We start from the raw sequence: 23,506 nt of genomic DNA, 5'->3' as shown, positions 1-23,506 counted from the left end.
ATGAACATGACTGTAGCCATGTTCTAATAAAACATTATTTACAAAAATAGGCATCAGGCCCATGGGATATAGTTGGACAACCCGTGGTTTTGAGAAAAGTTACTGAATCTTTAGAATTGGGGGGGTTTATGTTTCTTCCCTAGATTTGGCCTTGACTGATTTCTCTTGCTTTGGGTAAATGTGAATACTAACATGCACAGATATGAGGTTTGTGAACTATTTCAATTAAAAAAAAAAAAAAATTTAACATTTACATGTACTTATGGGTACAGTGTGTTGTTTGAATACATGCATGTACCGTACAATGATTCACTTAGGGTAGATAGCATAATTTTGTACCCATTAGTCATATTTCAGATTTTTTAAAGAAATATTTTCCCACCTATTACTATTGGCCTTGTCCAGATCCTGAAATAACTGCCTACCTATAGTCCAAGATCAGAAATAGGATTATTGCCTGTTATAATGGGGATTCTTTCTCCTTAGGTTTTTGCCAATAATTTGCAGATATTAAGTTCTGGAATGATTATTACTATCAACTATAGAATTTAGTTTAATGGTGTTTTGAATAACTTTGAATCATTGCTCAGTTCCTGTTCATTTTTTATGTTAAATCATTGATTTATTTAGTTTCTGTATGCACGTGTGTACCCATGGTTTATATGTATGTGTACATACTTGTGCATATAAGAGAGAAAAAGTGTTTACTCTATCTTTAACAGAAAAAGAATGAACTAAGAGAACTAAAGTTTTGTTCTGATTATAATCCTGCATATTATATATATTGTATATAATATAGTACATATTATATATAATTTATCAGTGTTGAAACCAGATATTTAAATTACATCCTCTTTGTGGTGTTTATTTTCTTTCTAATAGAAAATCTTTGCATGACAAAAAAAGTCCGGATTTTGGGAATCTCTTCTCATTTCCTTCATACTCTCAGAAGTCAGAAGATGGTATGCTCATTTAATTTTTTCATTGGTTACTTATTGTATTATTGCTATGTTTTAGTGGTGGAGAGAAAATAAATTATTAGCTAAATTATTAGATCTTTATTTAATTTCAGATTTTTTCATCAGTAGAAAACTTACCTTTTTACATTTTGCTCAAGGTAATAAGGTCTACTTACTTTTTCTGAGGTGATTCCCCACCGATTGGTCAAAATAACTATTATGGAAGCATTTCGGTGGCCAGGCTTAACGAGAGAGAGAGAAAGAGACTGTGTGTGTGTGTGTGTGTGTGTGTGTGTGTGTGTGTGTGTGTGTGTGTGTAGTATTTTAATGAGAGAAAAGAAGTTAAAAGAAATTTTGGAAGATTGAAATTTGATTTTCATGGCAATGTGAGTGTATGTATGACAGTTTTCTAAAGCTATAAGAGAACCAATATAGGTGCACATTTGTTTTACTAAACCCTAGTACCTGAGAAACTAAAACCTTCAGAGGAACAAAATTAGGGTATATGCATTTTGTTTCTTATATTTTGTGTGTGTGCAATTTTAAAGTTTACTTAATTGATTCACTGTCTTGCATCTTATAATACACATATATACAGATATACCTAGGTTTGATACGTGTTCTATATGTATAGATATTCATTTTTGACAGCATGTCAAAACACTTATAAAATTTACTTACATCCAGGTAGCCATTTTAGTAGTTCCTGTTGTGGTTTGAGGGAGGGAAGAATTGATTAATTAACTAAACTAATTTGAATGCGTAAGTAAACTGAAGGTATGCCTGCATGCCTTTTAAATTAATCTTCAATGACTTATTGATTTAAAAATATGAATACTTACTGTTCTTTTAGATTTGAACATTATTACTGATATTCCTGAAATGGTTAATAGTATTATTTCTTTAGATACTAAAATAATCTCATTTAAAAATAAATCATTAATGTGTATTTTTGTAATTAGCTAGTTATATTTTAAATGGTTAGCATTTGGGACTATTAATTTTCACTACTCTGCATTTCTATATTGTTTTACAACAGAGTTAACATTTTTGAGGTACAACATTGATATATTTTTTATTTTCAGCTGTTTGTATATTGTGGATTATATGATCATAAAATATAAACTTGTAAGATTAATTATCTAGCTAAAGAGAAGTCATCAGTTAAAAGAATCAAAGTTTATTAAGAGGCCTTTATAGAATCTCTTTACGAAAATGAATCTTTGCAACTTTTAGATTCAGCTAAATTTGACAGTAATGAAGAAGATTCTGCTTCTGTTTTTTCACCATCATTTGGTCTGAAACAAACAGATAAAATTCCAAGTAAAACAGTAGCTGCTAAAAAAGGTATGTACCTATGCTTAATTGTATTAAGCATTGCATAAATCATGTGGAGATAGTTGATGTAAAAAGAAATTTAATATTATTTGAAACTGTTTGCATTAGGACTTCACTATTAAACAGTTACATACTATAAATGTGTATAAATGAGAATCCCTCTTGCTTTCTAGCGATGTGAAGGAGTTATTAAAATGTCTATAAAACTTCATTTTAAAGCTGTTATAATTATAAAATAATCCCATACATTGATATCTAAAAGATAGCTTTCTAGTAAAGTTCCCTTGTGGTGGTTAAGTTGTAAAGTGGATTAAAATTTTGTTTTTCTTGCTAATGGAATGGTCTGATTCTATTATCTGTGTTGATCTTGTGTCAGCTCATATGGAGGGATTGGTCAGTTCCATTGGGGTCCTATTTTTCTTCATGAGTCATTTAGCTGCTTTCTTTTTCATAGCCTCAGATTGTTCACAAAACACTTTGAGTTGTTCATGAATCTGTTACTAGCTCTAAGGTATGTACCTTGGTCTTTTTGAAGGAGGTCAGTATTAGTGCTTTGTGTTTGAAAGACAATACCTTATTTTAAAACAACACATCTAATTGAGATGGACAGACATGTAAATAAACGATATGAGCTGTTCCCTCAAGGATCTTAAAAATTTACAACAGACAACACTATTATAGGCACACATGTATTTGAATGTAGCAGGACAACAATTTTAAAAGTCTCTACTTATTGTGAATGCACTAGAACCATGGTGAGAAATTGGTTGGCTACAGGAGTCTCTCTAGCCAGCACACTGATTGAGCCACCCATATCCCATTGCCCTTACCACTTCAGTGTACGTTGGACAACATCTACATTTCTTTGCCTGAGGACTTTCTTTTTTGCTATTATGCTAGAATATTAACACTCCTATTCTCCCAGCTGCCCTTAACCAATGACTGAGGAAAGCTGGTCTATAAACGTCTCAGTGCCCTTGCCTCTCAGGTGAGCTAACTGTGGGATTTGTGTTTTACACTACTTCGCAAAAATTCCCCATGGGATTAGGCTCCCAGAAAGATGACTTGCTTGATAGTTTATCCATTACTGGCTACTCTTTCTTCATTGTCTCATTTTTGTACTGCCTTCCTTCCATCTCCCAAATGAATACTTGTACTTGAAACTTTGTCTTGTGATTAGGCAGGGTCTGCATCTCAGGAACCCAAACTGAGACAGACTCTATAATTTCCCTTTAAGCATTTTTTTTTTCTTATCATCTTCATATGAGCATCTTATAAACACCCTGAAAACTTGGGTGCTATATTACTTCTTGAAACATATCATCCTGTTTCCTTCATCTAGCTATTCACCCATATTTTACCTTATGAGTTAGAATTTAACTAAAAGGCTACACTGTCATGCCAGCTATCCTTTTTGGTTGTTTTTCCAGTGGCTGAACTGGCTTTATGTTAGTCGATTAGGCTACTGCCTATGTGGTGTGATTTCAGGTATCCGAGCAAGCCCTCAGTCTTCCTCTACGCTTCCCCCAATTCTCATAAAATATCATTTCAGAGAGAGGGTGCATTATGTCCCTCTGTGGGTTGGTCTGTGTTAACCCCAAATGAAATACATTGTTATACAAGTTAAATTCTGTAATTTCAGTAGATTACAGCATAAAGGCAGCCCATAGCACTTACATATCTGACCTCTTTTGCCTGGTAAAGCTGAAAGCGCCACCAAACACTGCAAGCCTGGAAACCCTGTCAAAGGGGAAAAATAGTCCCTAGAATACCTGGGTATGTCAAGCCTGTACTCTTTCTAGAAGCTGTAATATATATGGCTCTTGTGGTATATTTAGTCATGAGGACTCAGATGGGTGAAAAGCCACAAAGTCTCTGGCTGCCACTGCCCTAATGAGCTAGGGCTCCTCCTGCTGTTGGATAATGAGGGGCCTTCTCTCTAGCACCTCAAATTGAGACTGCAAATATATTTTCCATAGAATCAGCATGGTTTTTTAAAAAATTTTATTTTTAATAGAAAAGTCTGCAGTTAATTTGGATTCATTCAATACATTTTTTTCCAAATTAGATTTTATTAATTACACAAGTAAAAAGTGATTTATTAGTTTTCATAGAAATCGCAGATGAAGCTGAAAACCAAGGTTTATTTTTAAAACAAAATTCAACAAAGCAAAGGCCTTGTGTCTACTGTCTACTTATCTGGGATTTTCATATTTCTTCTCACATAAAAGTGCCAAGTCTGGATTTCAACTTTTGAATGGAAGTGAGTTGGTTTCTATTCATTGTACTTGAGGATCCCATAAAAAAATTTTTTTCTCAAAAACATTAAAAAAGTTAGAACCTAACTTTTTTATACCTGTGGTTATACTTGGTTTATAATTAATATTCAGATCTAATTTTTTGTTATGACTGTATTATATTTAAAAGTTACTGCTTAATTCATTTTAATGGCCCTTGCTTAAAATATCTCAATTGAATTATATAAAAGCAAGCTGTGCATAGTTAAATGCATTTTGTCATCTGTGAGAAATCATTTGCCTTTACATTGGCATCAAGTACAGAAAAACCATTTCATTATTTAAGGCTACTCAGTTTGTTAGCAGTAAGAAATTCCATTGTTATAGGACTTACTTCAATTTGATTTGTTGGTAAGTATATTAGATTGACCTGTGAAATGGAAATTTGCTTAATAGGAAAACCATCTTTGGATACAGCTCCTAAGCCCAAGAGAACCCCCAAACAGAAAAAAGTAGTAGAGACTGTAAACTCTGACTCAGATTCAGAATTTGGCATTCCAAAGAAGACTACAACACCAAAAGGTGAGGATTATCTTTGTATAACTCTTTAACATATGCCATGTGGAAAAGATTTTGTTTCTTCTACTTTATTGAATTTAGAAAGGCTCGGTGCCTATTTTGTTTTAAATTGCTTTAGTCCTCAATAAAAGCAGTATGTCTAAGAATCAGTGCAGAGTTAGAGTCCAAAGGAAGTATAGCAATTTAGTCCAGTCACTTTGTTTCACAAATCAAAAAATTGAGACTCAACAGAGTTAAGTAAGAATACCTAAGAATGGTTCAAGGACTCCTGGTAGCCCACTTACTGGAAGTTGTTGTTAAAAGTGCAGATTAGGACTCCACACTAACTAAAGCATGATATTCAGTGGAGTGGGCTAGATCTAGGACTTTTAGATGAGAACTTTTTGATCATCTGAGAAATGAAATAGCTGTACACAGGACCATGCAAAGAAACCAGTATCAGTTGGTCTCCCTGGCACCTCCTCTTTGGTTCCAGAATTTGGAAGGCCCTTAAAAATACTTTGAAAAATATACATGTAAGACATGATATGCTCTGAGTATAACTGCTCAGCTTTTTATTCAGCTGAAGAATACTGTGATAAGTGTGTTTATTTTACTTCTTAAAAGGGGTGGTTGGGATAAGGATCTACAGACCTACAGGAAAAAAGGGAGAATAGGAGGGTGGGAAAGAATCATAGTGACTGGGGAGATCAGTACTTAAGGTATGCATGGTTTGAAACCTTTATAAATTCAAAAGTGCTATTCCATGGAGTCATTTGATCAAATGTGACAGATCCCGAGATCATTTAGGATTTCTTTTCTCACTAGTACAATCTAGTAGATCATAGCTCTCAAGGAATTTTTAAGAGTTAGAATTGCAATTTCTATTTTCTCTTTCATTGGCATCATTGTGGGATGGAGAACATTTGGCTACCAGTTAAATCTTACCTTTTTCTCTTTCTCTTCCAATGATGAGAATAAGAGGTTTGGTAGGTGAAAAAATGCTGCATGTGGTGAGTCTAGGTCTGAGAAGGAATATGGATTTGAAAAATTACTTCATGATTAATCCTGGGTGTTTTATTCTAAGAGTGTAATATTCAAAGTGGGATCTGAAGATGGTTGTTACTAGTCTGTGATAAGTAAAATTGAGAATAAGCATTTTAAACTTAACATTGTAATAATTTGGTGTTAATAAAACAGCATGTAATTACTTTTTTAGTAATTTGTGTTTTATTGTACTTTTAAAAGTACTGGCCCATGACAAATTGGAAATTAAAAAAAAATTTTTTTTCATCACATATAATTTCAGGCCCAAGGACCATGTATACAAAATGCAAATGTTTTCTGTATCAGGGTCTTGGTCATTAAAATTTATTTGTCTCTGGAACTTTCCCACTAGTTTAAATGTATTTGTGAAATCCTCTTTAGTCATGTCAACTCCAGAATTGAAATCATGCTGCCAAAGATTGTAGTACCCCGTTGATTGGGCATGCCAAAGATGTAAACTATAATGTTTTGGCACTTATCTTTTTATATTGTACTTACCCTTGGGAGAAAAAAATCTTTTGTATCATTTTAAGGTAAAGGCCGAGGGGCAAAGAAAAGGAAAGCATCTGGCTCTGAAAATGAAGGTGATTATAACCCTGGCAGGAAAACATCCAAAACAGCAAGCAAGGTAATCAGGAGTATCTTTTTAGTGCATGGTTTTTGAAGGTGATCTATAACTTACTTACTTTGCTTATTACTACAGTGTCTTGTAATAGCTTTAAACCTAGCATCTGTTATCAATAGGGGGCTTATATATGGTCAAAGAATTATCCAAGTATAAATTTATATAATTAGGACTATTTCTTGGATAACAGTGTACTAAGAATTAACCTACATAGTCTTTCATTTGATTCACTGAGCTGTAGTAGTTATATGCTATGAATATTAGACTAAAGAAATAGTCTAAAGATATTAGAAATAGTCTTGAGTCAAAAATACAGTAGTTGCCCCTTAACCTTGGAGGATATGGTCCAAGACCCCCAGTGGATGCCTGAAACTGCAGATAGTACCAAACCCTATATAGATACTATGTTTTTCCCTATACGTGCACACCTATGATAAAGTTTAATTTATAAATTAGTTACAGTAAGAGATTAACAATAACTACTAATAAAGTAGAACAATTATAATAGTATACTGAAAGTTACGCATAAGTTCAGTATAATGAAAGTTAGGTGAATATGGTCATACTCTCACTCTCAAAATACTATAATATTTTCAGACCATGGTTGACTATAGATAACTAAAACCACAGAAAGCAAAACTGTAGATAAGGGGGAACTACTGTGTTATTTTTCATATTGAAGACTGTTTCTTTTAAACTAGGATTAATTTGGCCAGGGCTAGATTTTTTTTTTGTTTTAATATTTGACTATAACTATTTTTCCTAGTTAGTATGATCCTTCTCTAGAAATATACTCCTTCTCTTTAGGTAAATTAATGACATCAGCTGCCCCCCCCCCCCCTTTTTTCTTTTCCTGTTAAAACTTAAAAATACTAAACATAGATTATTACAACTTTATGCTGCTTTCCAAACTGACCTCTTCCATCTAGTCATCTTCTATGCCTCTGGTCTACCCTGGTAACTCTTCTCTGCATTTTTATAAATACATATAGTATGCACTATACACTGTGCATGAGTCTTGTTTTCCTGCCATGAATGCTTGATATGTACTTACAAATTGGAGAACTTGAACTTTTACTAATCTCGGCATTGTGCATACTTGTTGGGTAATATATAATTTCAGAAATAATAAAGATGTTGCATTTTTGAGGCTAGAACTTGGTAAATACAAGACCCCCAAGGTGGCAAATTATTGTATCTAATATTTTTCCTTCCAAAAAATGATTAGGTAACTAGTCTTACACTTAAGTTAGCATTATAATTCTGATTTTAAAAGTACCATTATATATAATACCTTGTAAATGAAAGTGGAGTGTAGGGAATAATAGTTCTTAACATTAGTTTTTTTTGTTGTTTTTTTTTTTTCCTTTTTTTAAACTTTGGGCTTTTAAATCTATTTTTTTTTTTTCCTCTCTTTTAAAAAATGTCTAGAAACCGAAGAAAACTTCTTTTGATCAGGATTCAGATGTGGACATCTTCCCCTCAGACTTCACTTCTGAACCACCTTCTCTGCCACGGACCGGGCGGGCTAGGAAAGAAATAAAATATTTTGCAGAGTCTGATGAAGAAGAAGATGTTGATTTTGCAATGTTTAATTAAGTGCCCAAAGAGCACAGAAACATTTTTCAACAAATACCTTGTGTTGTCTCTTTGTCTTCTCTGTCTCAGACTTTTGTACATCTGGCTTATTTTAATGTGATGATGTAATTGATGGTTTTTTATTATTGTGGTAGGCCTTTTAACATTTTGTTCTTACACATACAGTTTTATGCTCTTTTTTACTCATTGAAATGTCATGTACTGTCTGACTGGCTTGTAGAATTGTAATAGACTGCCGTGCATTAGCACAGATTTTAATTAATTGTCATGGTTGCAGACTAAAGACCTGCTTTTTGAAATGAAATTTAAACATTAAAAATGGAACCATGTTCTCTGTCTCTTTATTAAAGATGAAAATGGAGTAAAAGTTCCCACACACCTTTAAAATAAATATATTTTATTCTTTGCCAGGAGACTCCATGGAAAAAGGTAAACAGTATATGAACATAGAAAGCATTGTTAAACAATCTCAATGTACAAACAGAGCCAGTGAAAGTACATCACAGACTTGCTAATATATAAAAAAAAAAACAAAAAAAATTCCACTAGTGCTTAAATGAGAACTAAGAAACTGACACTTGTATCTGTTAACCACTCTACCACAGCTTTCACTCTGCTTCATAGTGATTGATTGAACAAGGTCAAAGGAGGCAGATTCTATGCCCTTGACTTTGGGAGTTGATGTTAGCCCCTTGGCATCAAGAAGGCTGGAAAATAATCCCAATATCAGGCATGAATCAGGAAGAACACTATAGTTAGTTACATGGTCCAGGTGGTAGACCAGCCTGCTACTTATCCCATGAAATTTCCCTAATGGCTTGTGAACAGGTAAACAAAAACTTAACACTGAGAAGTGTTTCTGCCTTGGAGGCTATAATTTTTGTAAAAATGTAGTATCTTTTTTGATTTTTTTTTTTTTTCTGTGTAGTTATGTCATTAAACAAGTAATAAACCACTTCTTTTAATTTAAAGTGACATTAACAATTGAACAAATAATGACTTTTGATTAACTGAACTGGCAGTTACATTGATACAGAATTCTCTTCTGCTAGTGTAGTGAATTTGTATACTTTTACTGGGCAACATGAAATAAAAGAGGCAGTTTGAGAGCATCAAAAAGAGCAAGGACAAGCTTCCATACTAACTAAATTAGAATATCTTTAGTCTTGTCATACTGTATGATAGTCCTGTTTCATTAGATTGATGTCTTGATTATTCCATGAAAGCAATTTTTTTTTTTTTTTTTTTCTGACTGGTAAGGGGATCACAACCCTCGGCACGGTGTGGTCTGCACCACGCTCAGCCAGTGAGCGCACCAGCCATCCCTATTTAGGATCCGAACCCACGGCCTCGGTGCTCCCAGTGCCGCACTCTCCTGAGTGAGCCACGGGGGCCGGCCCAGCAATTATTTTTTTGAACCTTTCTTAGGTGGACATGTAAAGTAGTCTTTCATAACCTTGGTGTCTTGGTTATTTTGAGTATGCAAGACAAAAGGAAAGCACCAAACATACAGTATAGAAAGAACAGAGCCATACTTCTGTATGTACAAAGTCTTCAGAAACTTAACTGGGGTAAATCATTTTGACTCGGTCTTTGCCATGCAATCTTGAATGTTCAAATAGGAAAACAGAAGCTTTTAACTAGTTTCTGGTTGCATGAAATGGCTGATTTTTAGAATTTGAAAAGTTTGTATTTCTAGGTAAGTTACACAGTGAAGAGTATATATATCTATATATATCTATATATATATAGATAGATAGATACATATGAAAACGTCTTGGTCCTCCTTGAATTTTAATGTATTTTCAGTCCAAAAACTAAGCAGCAGTAAAAATGTTTTTTCTTGCATTTTAAATCCCGGAACTGAAGGTACTGAGGAATGTCTGAAGTAGCTAGAAAATGTCTTATTGCACCAGTGGTGACTGACTGACCCCACTGTTTTCCACTGAGCTGGGTGAGATGCTGGGACTGTGCTCTGCTGTGTTCCCACTTGAACTTGGGGTCAAGGGTTCATGTCCTTCGGAATTCTCCAGCATTTCCTGAATGAGAGGTGGCATTGATCCAGGAATTTCCATTTTCAAGGTAATTACACGTTCTGCACCTTTTAAAAAGAGATAATAGAAATCTGGTTAAGGTAAGGAATTAAGTTGGATAACCAGGGACCAACTTTCCTCTGTTATAACAAGGATGTTTCCTCAGACTTCCTCTTGCTTATGAATGAGTTATAAAATGTAGATATCAAATGACTTTTATCTTTGTTGAAAAGAGTCCACTTGTTACTGTAGCTCTCATAAATATAGACATAAATGTATTTAGAATGGGAATTGCATCCATCAAAAATCATGTTAGTGTACTGTGAAGTCAGAATCAGATCAGGTTCTTAACCAGTTCTGGGGCACAGTATATTAAATAGAGGCTCTTTTTTTTTTTTTTTTTTTTTTTTTTTGTGACCGGCACTCAGCCAGTGAGTGCACTGGTCAGTCTTATATAGGATCCGAACCCGCGGGCGGGAGCGTCGCCGCGCTGCCAGCGCAGCACTCTACCAAGTGCGCCACGGGCTCGGCCCCGAGGCTCTTTTTTATTATGTGATAGAACTTCATCTTTTATGGAAGCAACAACTGATACCAGTGCTCCTCTTGATAGCAGAAAATTGTGCAAACAATGCCTCACAGAGGCTATCCTAATTTTACAACATTAAAACATTTTTACTTTATGGAAAAGCAGCAAAGATGTGGTGACATATTTAAATTTGATAGTTCCATGCCTCAGTTGGCTTCAGGAGACAACATAATTTACAAAGAGAGGTTCCTAATAAAAGACCAGAAAGAGTATATCTTGAAAATGAGACAGTTGAAAGAATACCTGTTACCCAAAATTGGAGAAAGTGACTTGAGTAATAAATGTGCAGTGATGATCAACAACTTGACCTAGCACTGCAGTGTCCAATACGGTAGCCACCAGCCACATGTGGCTAGTTAAATACAATTAAAAAAATAGTACCTCAATTGTATTAGCCACATTTTAAGCGCCTGAGAACCTCATGTGGCTAGTGGCTACTGTATTAGACAGTACAGATTATAGGATATTTCCATAGTCATGGTACATTCTATTAGATATCACTGGTCTAGCTACCTATAGTATTGACAGTATTAAGTTAAACAGCCTCACCTTTTAAAAATCAAAGATATCATATTCATAATTACATTGCTCAAGCACTGGTATCTGCTGTTTGCTTCTACTCTTAATCCCATGCTAGGGATGAACTTAGAATGTCTCTCTGAAAAAACCTCTTAGAAGGGGCTCGAGAACTGAGACTCCTTGTCAAACAAGTTCACTATGCTTTTAAGCAATTTCTGAAATGTAGAGTTTGTTCCTTGGTTCACCAAGGTCTTCAGGGACAGAGTATGATAATAGGAAAGGAGAATAACAAATAATAGCACATTTGGTACCAGGGATAGCTGCTGAGTTGTCTCTCTACATAGAAAAACCCCACTCTAACACTGAACTGTGATATGGCTCTAGGCACTTCTGTAATTGCTTGAGTTGCCACATAAACTGAAAACCACCAGGCAAAGAATATTTATACCTCTCAGGAAGGGAAGCATTCCTTTGCTGAGAAGGGTGCAGATGTAAATCTGCCTATACACAAGAGAGCAATGGCTACAATGATTGAGAGAGAAACTTAATAACAATTACCCTAAGTATTATTCATTTTTCTTGAGGTTTGGATGTTCAGGAAAAATGAGTTAAGTTTACATAAACCAGAGATGTGTGGAAAGCTAGAATGAAATGTATAAAACTAGAAAATTAAAAAGCCTGTCATATAGTACATGTTCTCGAAAACAATGTTTTTCTAATCAGTCATCTGAATTTTAAAGCTCTTAATCATCTATTACGATCATTGAGTAGGGTAAGATTTAAGATTTTCTTTCCTATTTTTTCAAAGGAGTAGTACTATTTAATTCCTTTTGATTTCAATGAAAAGTGAGTTCAAAAAAAAAAAAAAGCAGCTGTTATGCATCTTGAATTAAAACATGGGGTAAAAACAAACATAAAAAAAACATAACCGAGAAAGGGTCCACTTCATGACTACAGCTCAAAGCCTAATGACATACCTTTAGCACTGATGCTACGGAGATCTGTGATTTTCATTAAGATCTTTGGAAACATGTGAGGCTTGCTGGGTCGTCTTTTTCTGATATAAATTTTTAGTGCTTCCAGCAATGGTTCTTGTAGCTTATCTACTTTTGTTGGTTCCTCAAGGTCCTGGCGGTCTAGATACCAGGAATAAAGTATTAAACAGTTAGTATCAGGACAGAAAGGGTTATGCACTTCCCAGGCTAGAGGATTTCTGCCCATTTCCCCTCTTCTTTGTTTCCTTGTTCCTACTATATTATGACTTCATTAATTTGATAATTCAATCACATGTACAAATTTCAAGGTATGTGCAATTGCTTTAAGCAACGATATTTGTCTAAAGCTCATTTTGATGGCTGGTTGCTTTTGTCCCAGGGCAAGAATTACCTCTCATGACCAGAAGGTGTCACTACTGAACTGAATTGAAACAAATCTTGGACAGGATGGTTATAAAACCAAGTTAAATCTGCCCCTTAATTAAAACCATTACTTTTTAGCCACTTATGAGTTAGCCTCCTGTGAGCCACTAGGGGTCACTACAAAGAAGAAAGCCATATTTATCCAATTTCTCCAAGGGTTGGGATAACTTGTATTCCCAGCTGTTAACAAGCAGCACATATAAGTCCCTTGGGTCATCATTAAAATGTCCCTAGGCAATTTATTTGACAATATAGTCTGATTCTGCCTTAAAAAAATACTTGGGACAGAGAAATAGCATTTTTGCATTTATTTCAGAGAAGGATCCCAATAATATAATTATTATTAGTTTATAACAATATGTAAATCTATGAACGTACTTCAAAAAGTTTGCGGAAAAATAGAATTAGAAGATGCTATGAATTTTTCATGAATTTTGAAGTACCCTCATACAATAAAATAAAGCCATGTATGACTGGCTTTATTTACATGTCTTTTCCCTTGCAAAATAACTCCAAAATGTAGATAAGGAATTTCCCATAAATTACAAGTTGTTCTTCATGGAATCTCGAAAGGGTTTTCTAGGTAATTGGTATACCTCCACAGATTAAGCAGATGGCACTGAGAAGGCCTGTTTCTGTGTCATCCATTTCCAAAGGCAGGAGCTGGTTGGCAAAGGTGAACACAAGGTCAGTCAGAGGACCAAATCCAGCATTGTGCATCTGAGTTCGATTTAGGGTAAGGCCATCTGAAAAGGTCATGGTGTCTTGTTCTGGGGTATACCTGGTACAAATTCTAAGAATCTGGAAGAAAAAAAGAGCCATAATTGATGGATCATCTAAGCCAGCCTGTCCTGAGAGCATCAATCAAGTGTAAGCAGGAAATAATGTGAAGATTTCCAAGGAGCTCTTGTATCACATGGGCACCCTGCCCCCTTTCAGATGTTGAATGTCTTCTCCAGCTTTTTCATTAAAAGACTACAGAAGTCAAAACACTGGGACTGAAGTTATTTAAGGAATAATAAATAGGACACAAGAAATTCTGAGAAACATCTTTATGTTAAAAGTAGTTCACCATTTGATTCAAATAAACATTTACTCATTACCTACTTATGTCCCAGACACTGTGACAGGTGCTGGGGATAAAAAGATGAATATGATTCTATTACTTTTTTTTTTACAGAGCATACAGACTATCAAAATTAAACAGACAATATCTACCATTTCTTCAATGCCTAGTGTATATCAAGTGTTGTATATACACTATATTCAGTCTTTCAAACGACTCAGTAAAGTGGATTTTATTCTCATTTTACAGATGAGGAATTTAAGGCTCAGAAAAGTGAAGTAATGTGCCTAGTGTCACATAGTTAACATGTAAGTGCATCTGATTCAAACCACGTTAGGCTCTCTCTTCCATGATGCCACATTTACACAGCTATAACAAAAAGCACGGGAGTGGAACCAGTGGGGTGCTACGGAGTTCAGAAGAAGGAAAGCTCAGACATAGCCGGGAGGAAATCAAGGGCAGATCCACAGAGAAGAGGCAGCATTCCAACTAAGCCCTGAAGTATAGGCAAGATTTCTATAGGCAAGAAGCCTGGGTTACTCTGCCACAATCTCCCAATCCCACCCCATGTGCCTTTGATACATAACCCTGCTGGCCACTCTGGGGTGTCTGCAACCAAGGAGATTCCTGCTTACTGCACTGTACCTGTAGGCCCCACTCAGAGCACAATAAACTCAAAAATGCCTTGCTTCTGTATATAGCCAACCCTGTATCATGTTCCCACTGTCCTACTGATGCTAACTGTTGCTAAGGGGCTTCATGCATTCCAGAGCACTTACCCACCCAGAACCACATTTCTGCACCAACAACGTAAAGGGTCTCTGCTGACCAGGTTTCCATACTTGACTTTTCTCTCTGGGAAAGCCTCAGAGCTGCTTGAAGCACAGACAGAAGTTAATCCCACATGGAGAGAAGTGAAAAACCCAGTAGGATGAGGGAGCTGGGAGTTTCTTCCAGATGCTGGTGCTATTTCACTGGGTGTAAGCCCCCATGAATGTCCACCTTAGTGTCAACTTAGGGCCAGACAGATGTGATCAGAAAGGTCTGCATTCTTCCTGTTGCAAGGCCATATGCAGAGAGGAGTGGCCCTCTGAGGAAGATCCAAGCCCCCACCTCATGAGAGAACACCTTGTAGTAAAGCCCACTCCACCCCGCCCATATTCCCACTAGGGCTCCTAAAACAAGAAATTCTATCAAATCTTTCCCGTTGTCAGGGTAAGCCTTTACTGGGGGCTTGGAGCAAGGACACTGCCCATGGGGCAGACTGTCCTATTTGACCGGCAGGTGTGATGAGCAAGGGCCTCAAATCCTCTGGACCACACTAACCAGGGGTAGAACTGTTACTCATGTGTCCTTGCTCTGGTGTTCTCTGAATCTCCAAAAAGACAATGAGCCAGGAGCCTGCCCTCTTCTTATGCACAGGACTCCAGTGTGGACATGGAGGAAGGTACCAGGAAGCCCTGTAGAGGGAGGGTGTGGCAACTTGTGCAGTGCAAAAGTCTGACTCTAGGGTCTTATTGGTTAGAACCCAAAGAGAAGGGTTAAGGGTTAACACTCCTCATCCCTGACATATAATAGTAGCTAATGTTTTACTGACCACCTTCTATATGCCAGGTCTGATGCTAAGCACTTTAAGGTATTACTTCTTGTATCAACCCATGAGATAAGCAGTACTATTTCCCCATTTTACAGATGGGCAAACAAACCCAAATAGCTTATCCTAGGTCACATTATTACTAGGTAGCATGATTTAATTGAAGCTGTTTCCAGAGTCTGTGCCCTTAACCATTGCTCCATAGCTGCCTCATTCTCTTTTCATGCCAATATACAAACCCAGACACCTCTCTAAGGTTAGAAGCCCTCTGGCCCAGTACTGATTTGGATATCAGCCTCATTTGTCCCCAGCACACAAGCTGCACGGCTACTGGTGGCCTACCTGATATACAAAAGCACACAGCATATGGCCCGGAAATAGAAACCTCACATTATATAGTGCTGTGTGTCAAATGAGTCCCCTAAAAGTTCATGTGTTGAAAACTTGAGCTCCACTGTAACAGTGTTAAGAGGGTGAGAAATTCCATTATGGTATTTGAAAGGTGGGGCCTTTGAGAGGATTAGATTGTGAGGACTGCCCTTGTGAATGGACTGATCTATTCATGGAGTAATGGGCATGGTTCTGATGGCCTTAAAAGGAGAGCAACTGAGGAGGTTAGCTCTCTACCTTGCTGTGGAGTATTCCACACAGGAGAAGGCCCTCACGGGATGCACTCCTTGGATTATGGACTACCCAACCTCCCAAATTGTAAGAAATACATTTTATTTCTTTATATATTACTAGTTTCAGGTATTTAATTATAAGCAACAGAAACAGACTAATACACATGGGTTGGGGCAGTTGAAATTTCTAAATCAGGACATGTCCTCAAAGTTCTTAATGTTCCTATTGTATGATCAAGTGGCACCATGAGCTGGAAAGCACCTGATCGTGGACATGAGTGGTTACCAAAACATCACAATGATTTCTCTTTATGGGATGGGCGATTCTTTTCACCTCTCAGATATTTGCCCAAGGACTTCTCTGAGCCAGCCCAGCCATTTCCTCTGGCTCCCCAATTGGCTGAGTTGTTTCATTTCATCTATGTAGCTGATGGGGTAAGTAGCCATTCCCAATGTCAGAGCAAGAAAGAAATTCAAAGGTCACTGGGCATAAGCCTTACATTTCCCCTGAAAGTCCTGGGAGGTAAAGTGCACTGCCCAAGATCACACAAACAATGGTGCCAGAGGCTAGAACACAGGTCTTCCAATCCCCAGCCTGATATTCCTTCAACTATACCTGGAGAAACATGAGGAAATACTGCCTATGAGGGAGTTATCATGTGACATCAAAGTTAGTATACTCAACATTTATGGGCTTAAAGTCTGCAGACGTGTTTCTAGTCTGGAATCAAATAGGTACTAAATAAGTCTTTGCAGCTTTAGCATGCTTCTAAGACATGAGTACACAAGATCTGTCCCGGCAAGAATGAAAGAACCTGGGGATTTGTTGGAAAGGAACAGAAGACAACTCACTTAGAAACCCAAGTCCAAACTACAGCACACAAACACCTCTAACTACTCTATTCTGAAGGGTTTTCTTCCTCAGAACTTGGAAAATATTTGGATCCCGATGAAACATTAAAACTACGTCTGTCCTGTTGCCTTTCTCTCTAGAAAGTTCAAAACTCAAACCAAATATAAATGGTACATCCAGAGAGGAATGCCTGAGAAGACTGACTACTCAATGTCTTCTTTTATCTAAGGAGCCTCCATCCCCTGACTCCTGACCCGCCCCAGCCCTGAAATGGGACAGGCCCAGCATGTAGCAGGCACCCTCCTTACAGCTTTCAGCTGGTCCTGCCTCTGGAGAAAAACCAATACTTTCATTTTGTCACACTAAAGTCAAATGCTGGTAGCAACCACCAAGCGCTTCTCCAGGATTAAAACATCTTTGTTTGAAAGGGGGTATTTTATCTAAAAAGACCAGCACACAGGCCCCACGAGATGGGTAAAAAATAACCAAGACAAGGCTGACTTACCAAAAGAGGACTCTGCAGGACAACATAAAGCTCCTGTTGTTGGTCAAAATTGATCCTCCTCAGGGTGAAAAGAACCCTCTCTTCCTGCCTTCAGCAAAGACAACCGTGCTCCTTTCTACTGCTTTTGATGGGCATGTGTGTGCCGTGTGCTTCCTGGGAGCAGCCTGCTTGAGATTCGAGTATGTGCAACCCTGGAGGTAGAGCCAGCTGCCATCCACCACGCTGCCATCACCTCTCCTCTGGTGAGGGCTTCTTAACTGATCCCTTATTTCCACTCCTGCTTGGAGACCTTATCATCAATCTACGGCAGCCAGAGCATGCTGTTCAAAACATTCATCAGAGAGATGTCCCTTGCTACAACCTCCCTGATGGCTTCTAGAATAAAATCTTTACTTCCTTCTGTGGTCTCCATGGCTTCCCCTTCCACGCCAACTTCAATTCCTCCTGCTTTCCCCTTGCTCGTTAACTTCTGGCTTTTCTGGCTTCTTTGTGAATCTCCAACAACTCACTGCCAAGGTAAAGCACCTGCGGGTCCATCTGCCTTCACTGCTTCCCCCGATCTTGATGTGGCTGACGCCTCCGATCCAGAGCTCAGCTCCCATGTCACCTCAGAAGGGCAGTGAACATGTGTCCTAAACCCACTACTTTCTATCACGCCACCTCCCACCCTCCCCTCTCATTTTTTTAATTTAATATGGAGTAAAATTATTTTAAAATCGAGATATGATGTGTGGTGGTTTTAAAACAGTTCTACAAATTCTCTGATACTACTCTTTCTTTAAGGAGTGGAGCTTAATTCCCCTCCCTTGAGTGTGTGCTGGACTTAGTGACTTGCTTCTAGTGAATAGAATATGGTGGAAATAACAGGGTGTGACTTCTGAGACTGAGTTATAAAATGCATCATGGCCTTCTTGTCCTTCCTTGCTCTCTCTTGAATCTCTTGCTCTGGGGGAAGCCAGGTGATATGCTGTAAGGACACTCATGCAGCCCCATGAGGGTACACAGAGGAAGAGACTGTGCCTTCTCGTCTATAACTAGCACTAACCTGCCAGGCAAATGTGACAAGCCACCCTGGAAGAGACCTTCCAGCTCCAGTCAACCCTTCAGATGACTGCAGCTGGGGCCAGTGTCGTAACTACAGCAGCTTCACGGAAGGCACTGAGCCAGAACCACCCTGCTAAGTCAGAACCAGATTCCAGACCCACGGTGACCATAGGAGATAATAATCCTTATTGTTTATAATGCTGAGCTTTGTGGTAATTTGTTTCACAGCAGGAGATAATAGTACAATATATGTACCTTGAACTGTATACAAATCTCAAGATAACTTAATACATCTTCCCTAGCTATATACCTGTGTAACCACCACCTAGATTAAGACATGAATATTTATAGCACCTATAGGTTCCCTTGGCTTCACTCAATTAAACTTCCTCCCCCAAGGTAAACATTATGGTGACCTCTATCACTATAGGTTAGTTTTGCCTGTTCTTGAACTTCTGATAAATGGAATCGTACGGTATATTCTCTTTGGTGTTTGGCTTTTACTCACTTGACGTCACATCTGAGATTCACTCATGTTAGGGTGCAGTGGCAGTGCGTTCTTTTCCAGTGCCGTGTAGATTCCCCAGCATAAAACACCGCCCTGTTTTATTTTCCTATAGCACTGATCATGATCTGAGCTTACTGGCCTGTCTTCCTTCTAGAACACGAACTCTGAGAATGAGATTGCTCTTTATCTGCCTTGTCCTCTGCTGTGTCTTTAGCATGCATCTAGGGCAGTGTCTTCCAAATAGTAGGTGGTTAATGAATATTTGTTAATAAGCAAACTGAATTCCCTCATCAGACTCTCTCCCACCTTGTAAATCCTTGAGGGGGACATCCGGGGATTGCTCAGTTTTTAGGGAAAGGAGAAAGCTCAAATGGCTCACCCATCTTGATCTGTACACTGATGTTGTTTGGCAATTTAAGAGTGGGTCCTGATCTGATTTGACTATTTATCCCAAGGGCTGGTGGGAATGTTTTAAGTGGTGATAATAATAACAATGACACACACAGGGCACGTAGCACCTATTGTGATGAGCTCATGGGAACAAAATGTTTTCCCCAGTAGGACCTGTTGCCAGCCTGCCTTTACTGAGAAGGAAATGCCATTGCAGAAGCTGGAGTCCCTTTTACTGTGTCTGCTTTCTATATCAGCAATCTAGTAGCCACAGTTGTTTTAAAATGTTAAGAGAAACAGGTGGAATTATTTTAATAATATATTTTTTAACCTAATATATCTAAAATATTTTTGTTTCAAATATGATCAGCATAAAAAATCATTAAGGAGATATTTCACATGTTTAAATACTAAGTCTTTGAAACCCAGTGTTCATTTTGCAATTACAGCACCTCAGACCAGCCAGTTGAAGGTATTCACAAGTCACAGGTAACTCGTGGCTACTGAACTGGACAGCACCGTTGCAGACACTATTTCTTAGCAGTTCAGTACCACACAGTTCACAACCTGGGCTTACTCAGTACTGATGATGATGATGATGGTAGCTTATTTAAAGGAGCACTTGCTATATGCATGTAATTAATTAACTCAATTCTCCCAACAACCTACTTGGGGAGGAGCTACTATTACACCCATTTCACTGATGAGGTAGTTGAGGCTTGGAGAGGCCACTTAGCTTCCTTAAGTTCATTCAGCAACTAAGTGACAGAGCTGGGATTTGAACCCGGGGAGCCTGGCTGCAAAGCCACCCTCTTAACTTCTACACTGGCTGCCTCACAGTGACTGCTGGTGACTGGCAGGGCAATTGCTCCACAATCACAGGAGAGTGAACTGAGGCTCGGAGAGACACAGGACCTCCTCATGATGGCACAGGTGGCCAGGCCCAACGCTGGTTTGCTCTTCTCCAGCCTCGGCTCTGGTCTCTACTGAGTCCCCAGGAAGGGAGTGGGGAGGGGCAGGTGCATGTGGAGATGGCCCTCCATGGCTACAAAGCCACATGGTCTCCAGGACCTCAGGAGCCACAAGTCACATTTTGAAGTCACCCAGGCAGTCACTTTTGCATCACCAGAAGCAAGGTACTGCTGTGACTGGCATGAGAATGTTTTCCTTGGGGGAAGTTGTGGAGGACCAGGGAGGCCGTGTGTCCCATAGGGAAACACCTCACATTTGAAGCTTGCATAGATGCCATATTCAGAAAGCAGCACATAGGCTGGGATTTGAATTTTGACTTTTAATTCATCTGCTCATCCATCCATCCATTCACCCATTCACAAATATTCACCAAATGCCTCTTTTGTGCCTGGAACTCTGCCACAGAGACCAACCCAAACATGGCTCCAGCCCTCCCTGAGCCAACAGTGCAGGGTAGAAGACACTGGTAAACACACTTCTAATTGTACTGTGTCAAGTGCAACCAGAGACCTGAGGCATGGGGTGGCATCGAGTGGCTGGCCAGGAAGACTTTGCTGAAGAGATGGCGTTTAGGCTGCTACAGGAGCAGGAAGAAAGCCATGGGGAGGGAGGCACTCCATACAGAAGGAACACAGCGTGCAAGGCTCCAGGTCAGGTGAGAGCTTGACTGAAGCTCGAGGAAGTGACAGGAGGTGAGCGAGCAGAGAGAGAAGCCCGGGTGAGGCACGACAGGCTGGCAGCTTCTGCCTGGTGGGCAGACACCAGCAGTCCTGCTTCTGAGGTTTCAGCTGTGAGAAGCACAGGCTACGGCTCTTTCCCTGGTGACCCCTGCAGAGCCACGAGCCCCGATCAGAAGGAGGACGCTCTTGCCTCCTCTCCTGAGCAGCAGGAGAGCACCACCTACCATCCCTCTGGCCTCCCGGCTTTCTGGATCATTCCACCAAGGGAGCTGACACTAAAACTCTGATTCACTCGAATTCCAAGTGAATCACTATCCCTTGCTGTGTTCCCACACAGTTTAATTTCATTGTAAAAAAGATAGCTTCTTACTGAGATCTCCACCACAGTCTTTAAACAAATCCTGGCAAAGCAAACTACTTTCTCATCAGAAAATTGCTTGAGTTTCTCTGCTTTTTTTTTTTTTTTTTTTTTTTTTTTTTTTTTTTTAAATTTTATTTTGTCGATATACATTGTAGCTGATTATTGCTTCCCATCACCAAAACCTCCCTCCCTTCTCCCTCCCCCCCTCCCCCCCGACAATGTCCTTTCTGTTTGCTTGTTGTATCAACTTCAAATAATTGTGGTTGTTATATCTTCTTCCCCCCCCCCCGGTTTGTGTGTGTGTGTGTGTGTGTATGTGTGTGTGTGAATTTATATATTAATTTTTAGCTCCCTCCAATAAGTGAGAACATGTGGAATTTCTCTTTCTGTGCCTGACTTGTTTCACTTAATATAATTCTCTCAAGGTCCATCCATGTTGTTGCAAATGGCAGTATTTCATTCGTTTTTATAGCTGAGTAGTATTCCATTGTGTAGATGTACCACATTTTCCGTATCCACTCATCTGATGATGGGCATTTGGGCTGGTTCCAACTCTTGGCTATTGTAAAGAGTGCTGCGATGAACATTGGGGAACAGGTATACCTTCGACTTGATGATTTCCATTCCTCTGGGTATATTCCCAACAGTGGGATGGCTGGGTCGTATGGTAGATCTATTTGCAATTGTTTAAGGAACCTCCATACCATTTTCCATAGAGGCTGCACCATTTTGCAGTCCCACCAACAATGTATGAGAGTTCCTTTTTCTCCGCAGCCTCGCCAGCATTTATCGCTCAGAGTCTTTTGGATTTTAGCCATCCTAACTGGGGTTAGATGGTATCTCAATGTGGTTTTGATTTGCATTTCCCGGATGCTGAGTGATGTTGAGCATTTTTTCATATGTCTGTTGGCCATTTGGATATCTTCCTTAGAGAAATGCCTACTTAGCTCTTTTGCCCATTTTTTAATTGGGTTACTTGTTTTCTTCTTGTAAAGTTGTTTGAGTTCCTTATATATTCTGGATATTAATCCTTTGTCAGATGTATATTTTGCAAATATTTTCTCCCACTCTGTTGGTTGTCTTTTAACTCTTTTAATTGTTTCTTTTGCTGTGCAGAAGCTTTTTAGTTTGATATAATCCCATTTGTTTATTTTTCCTTTGGTTGCCCGTGCTTTTGGGGTCGTATTCATGAAGTCTGTGCCCAGTCCTATTTCCTGAAGTGTTTCTCCTATGTCTTCTTTAAGAAGTTTTATTGTCTCAGGGTGTATATTTAAATCCTTAATCCATTTTGAGTTGATTTTAGTATACGGTGAGAGGTATGGATCTAGTTTCATTCTCCTGCATATCGATATCCAGTTATCCCAGCACCACTTGCTGAAGAGGCAGTCCCTTCGCCACTGAATAGGCTTGGTGCCTTTGTCAAAGATCAGATGGCAGTAAGTGTGTGGGTTGATTTCTGGATTCTCTATTCTATTCCATTGGTCAGTGTGTCTGTTTTTATGCCAGTACCATACTGTTTTGGTTATTATAGCTTTGTAGTATAGCTTAAAGTCAGGTAGTGTTATGCCTCCAGCTTTATTTTTTTTGCTGAGCATTGCTTTAGCTATTCGTGGTCTTTTATTGTTCCATATAAATGTCTGAATAGTTTTTTCCATTTCTGAGAAAAATGTCTTTGGAATTTTGATGGGGATTGCATTGAATTTGTATATCACTTTGGGTAGTATGGACATTTTCACTATGTTGATTCTTCCAATCCAAGAGCATGGAATATCTTTCCATCTTCTTGTATCCTCTCTAATTTCTCTCAGCAGTGGTTTGTAGTTCTCATTATAGAGATTTTTCACCTCCTTGGTTAACTCAATTCCTAAGTATTTTATTTTTTTGGTGGCTATTGTAAATGGGCAGGCTTTCTTGATTTCTCGTTCTGCATGTTCACTATTGGAGAAAAGAAATGCTACTGATTTTTGTGTGTTGATTTTGTATCCTGCTAC

General features: G+C 38.5%; 2 protein-coding genes across 4 annotated transcripts in view; one reads left to right on the top strand and one right to left on the bottom strand.

Annotated features, from left to right (window-relative positions):
- TOP2B (DNA topoisomerase II beta) overlaps positions 1-8,692 on the top strand; it is a 59,341-nt gene extending 50,649 nt beyond the window's left edge. For both annotated transcript variants that reach the window (XM_063114035.1, XM_063114034.1), the window contains exons 32-36: positions 883-962; positions 2,196-2,306; positions 4,991-5,116; positions 6,673-6,767; positions 8,196-8,692. In XM_063114035.1, coding sequence (XP_062970105.1) covers positions 883-962; positions 2,196-2,306; positions 4,991-5,116; positions 6,673-6,767; positions 8,196-8,363 — 580 coding nt within the window. In that variant the 3' untranslated portion in view covers positions 8,364-8,692. The remainder of the gene's footprint in view (positions 1-882; positions 963-2,195; positions 2,307-4,990; positions 5,117-6,672; positions 6,768-8,195) is intronic.
- A 51-nt stretch (positions 8,693-8,743) lies between these two features.
- RARB (retinoic acid receptor beta) overlaps positions 8,744-23,506 on the bottom strand; it is a 168,109-nt gene continuing 153,346 nt past the window's right edge. For both annotated transcript variants that reach the window (XM_063113653.1, XM_063113652.1), the window contains exons 6-8: positions 13,516-13,720; positions 12,479-12,637; positions 8,744-10,464 (exon numbers count right to left, since the gene is read on the bottom strand). In XM_063113653.1, the coding sequence (XP_062969723.1) occupies positions 10,268-10,464; positions 12,479-12,637; positions 13,516-13,720 (561 nt within the window). In that variant the 3' untranslated portion in view covers positions 8,744-10,267. The remainder of the gene's footprint in view (positions 10,465-12,478; positions 12,638-13,515; positions 13,721-23,506) is intronic.

This window comes from Cynocephalus volans, chromosome 11 (genome assembly GCF_027409185.1).
Source record: "Cynocephalus volans isolate mCynVol1 chromosome 11, mCynVol1.pri, whole genome shotgun sequence".
Taxonomy (NCBI): Eukaryota; Metazoa; Chordata; class Mammalia; order Dermoptera; family Cynocephalidae; genus Cynocephalus; species Cynocephalus volans.
The sequence above is the reverse complement of the archived record's forward strand: the minus strand, read 5'-3'. Positions and strand labels throughout refer to the sequence as shown.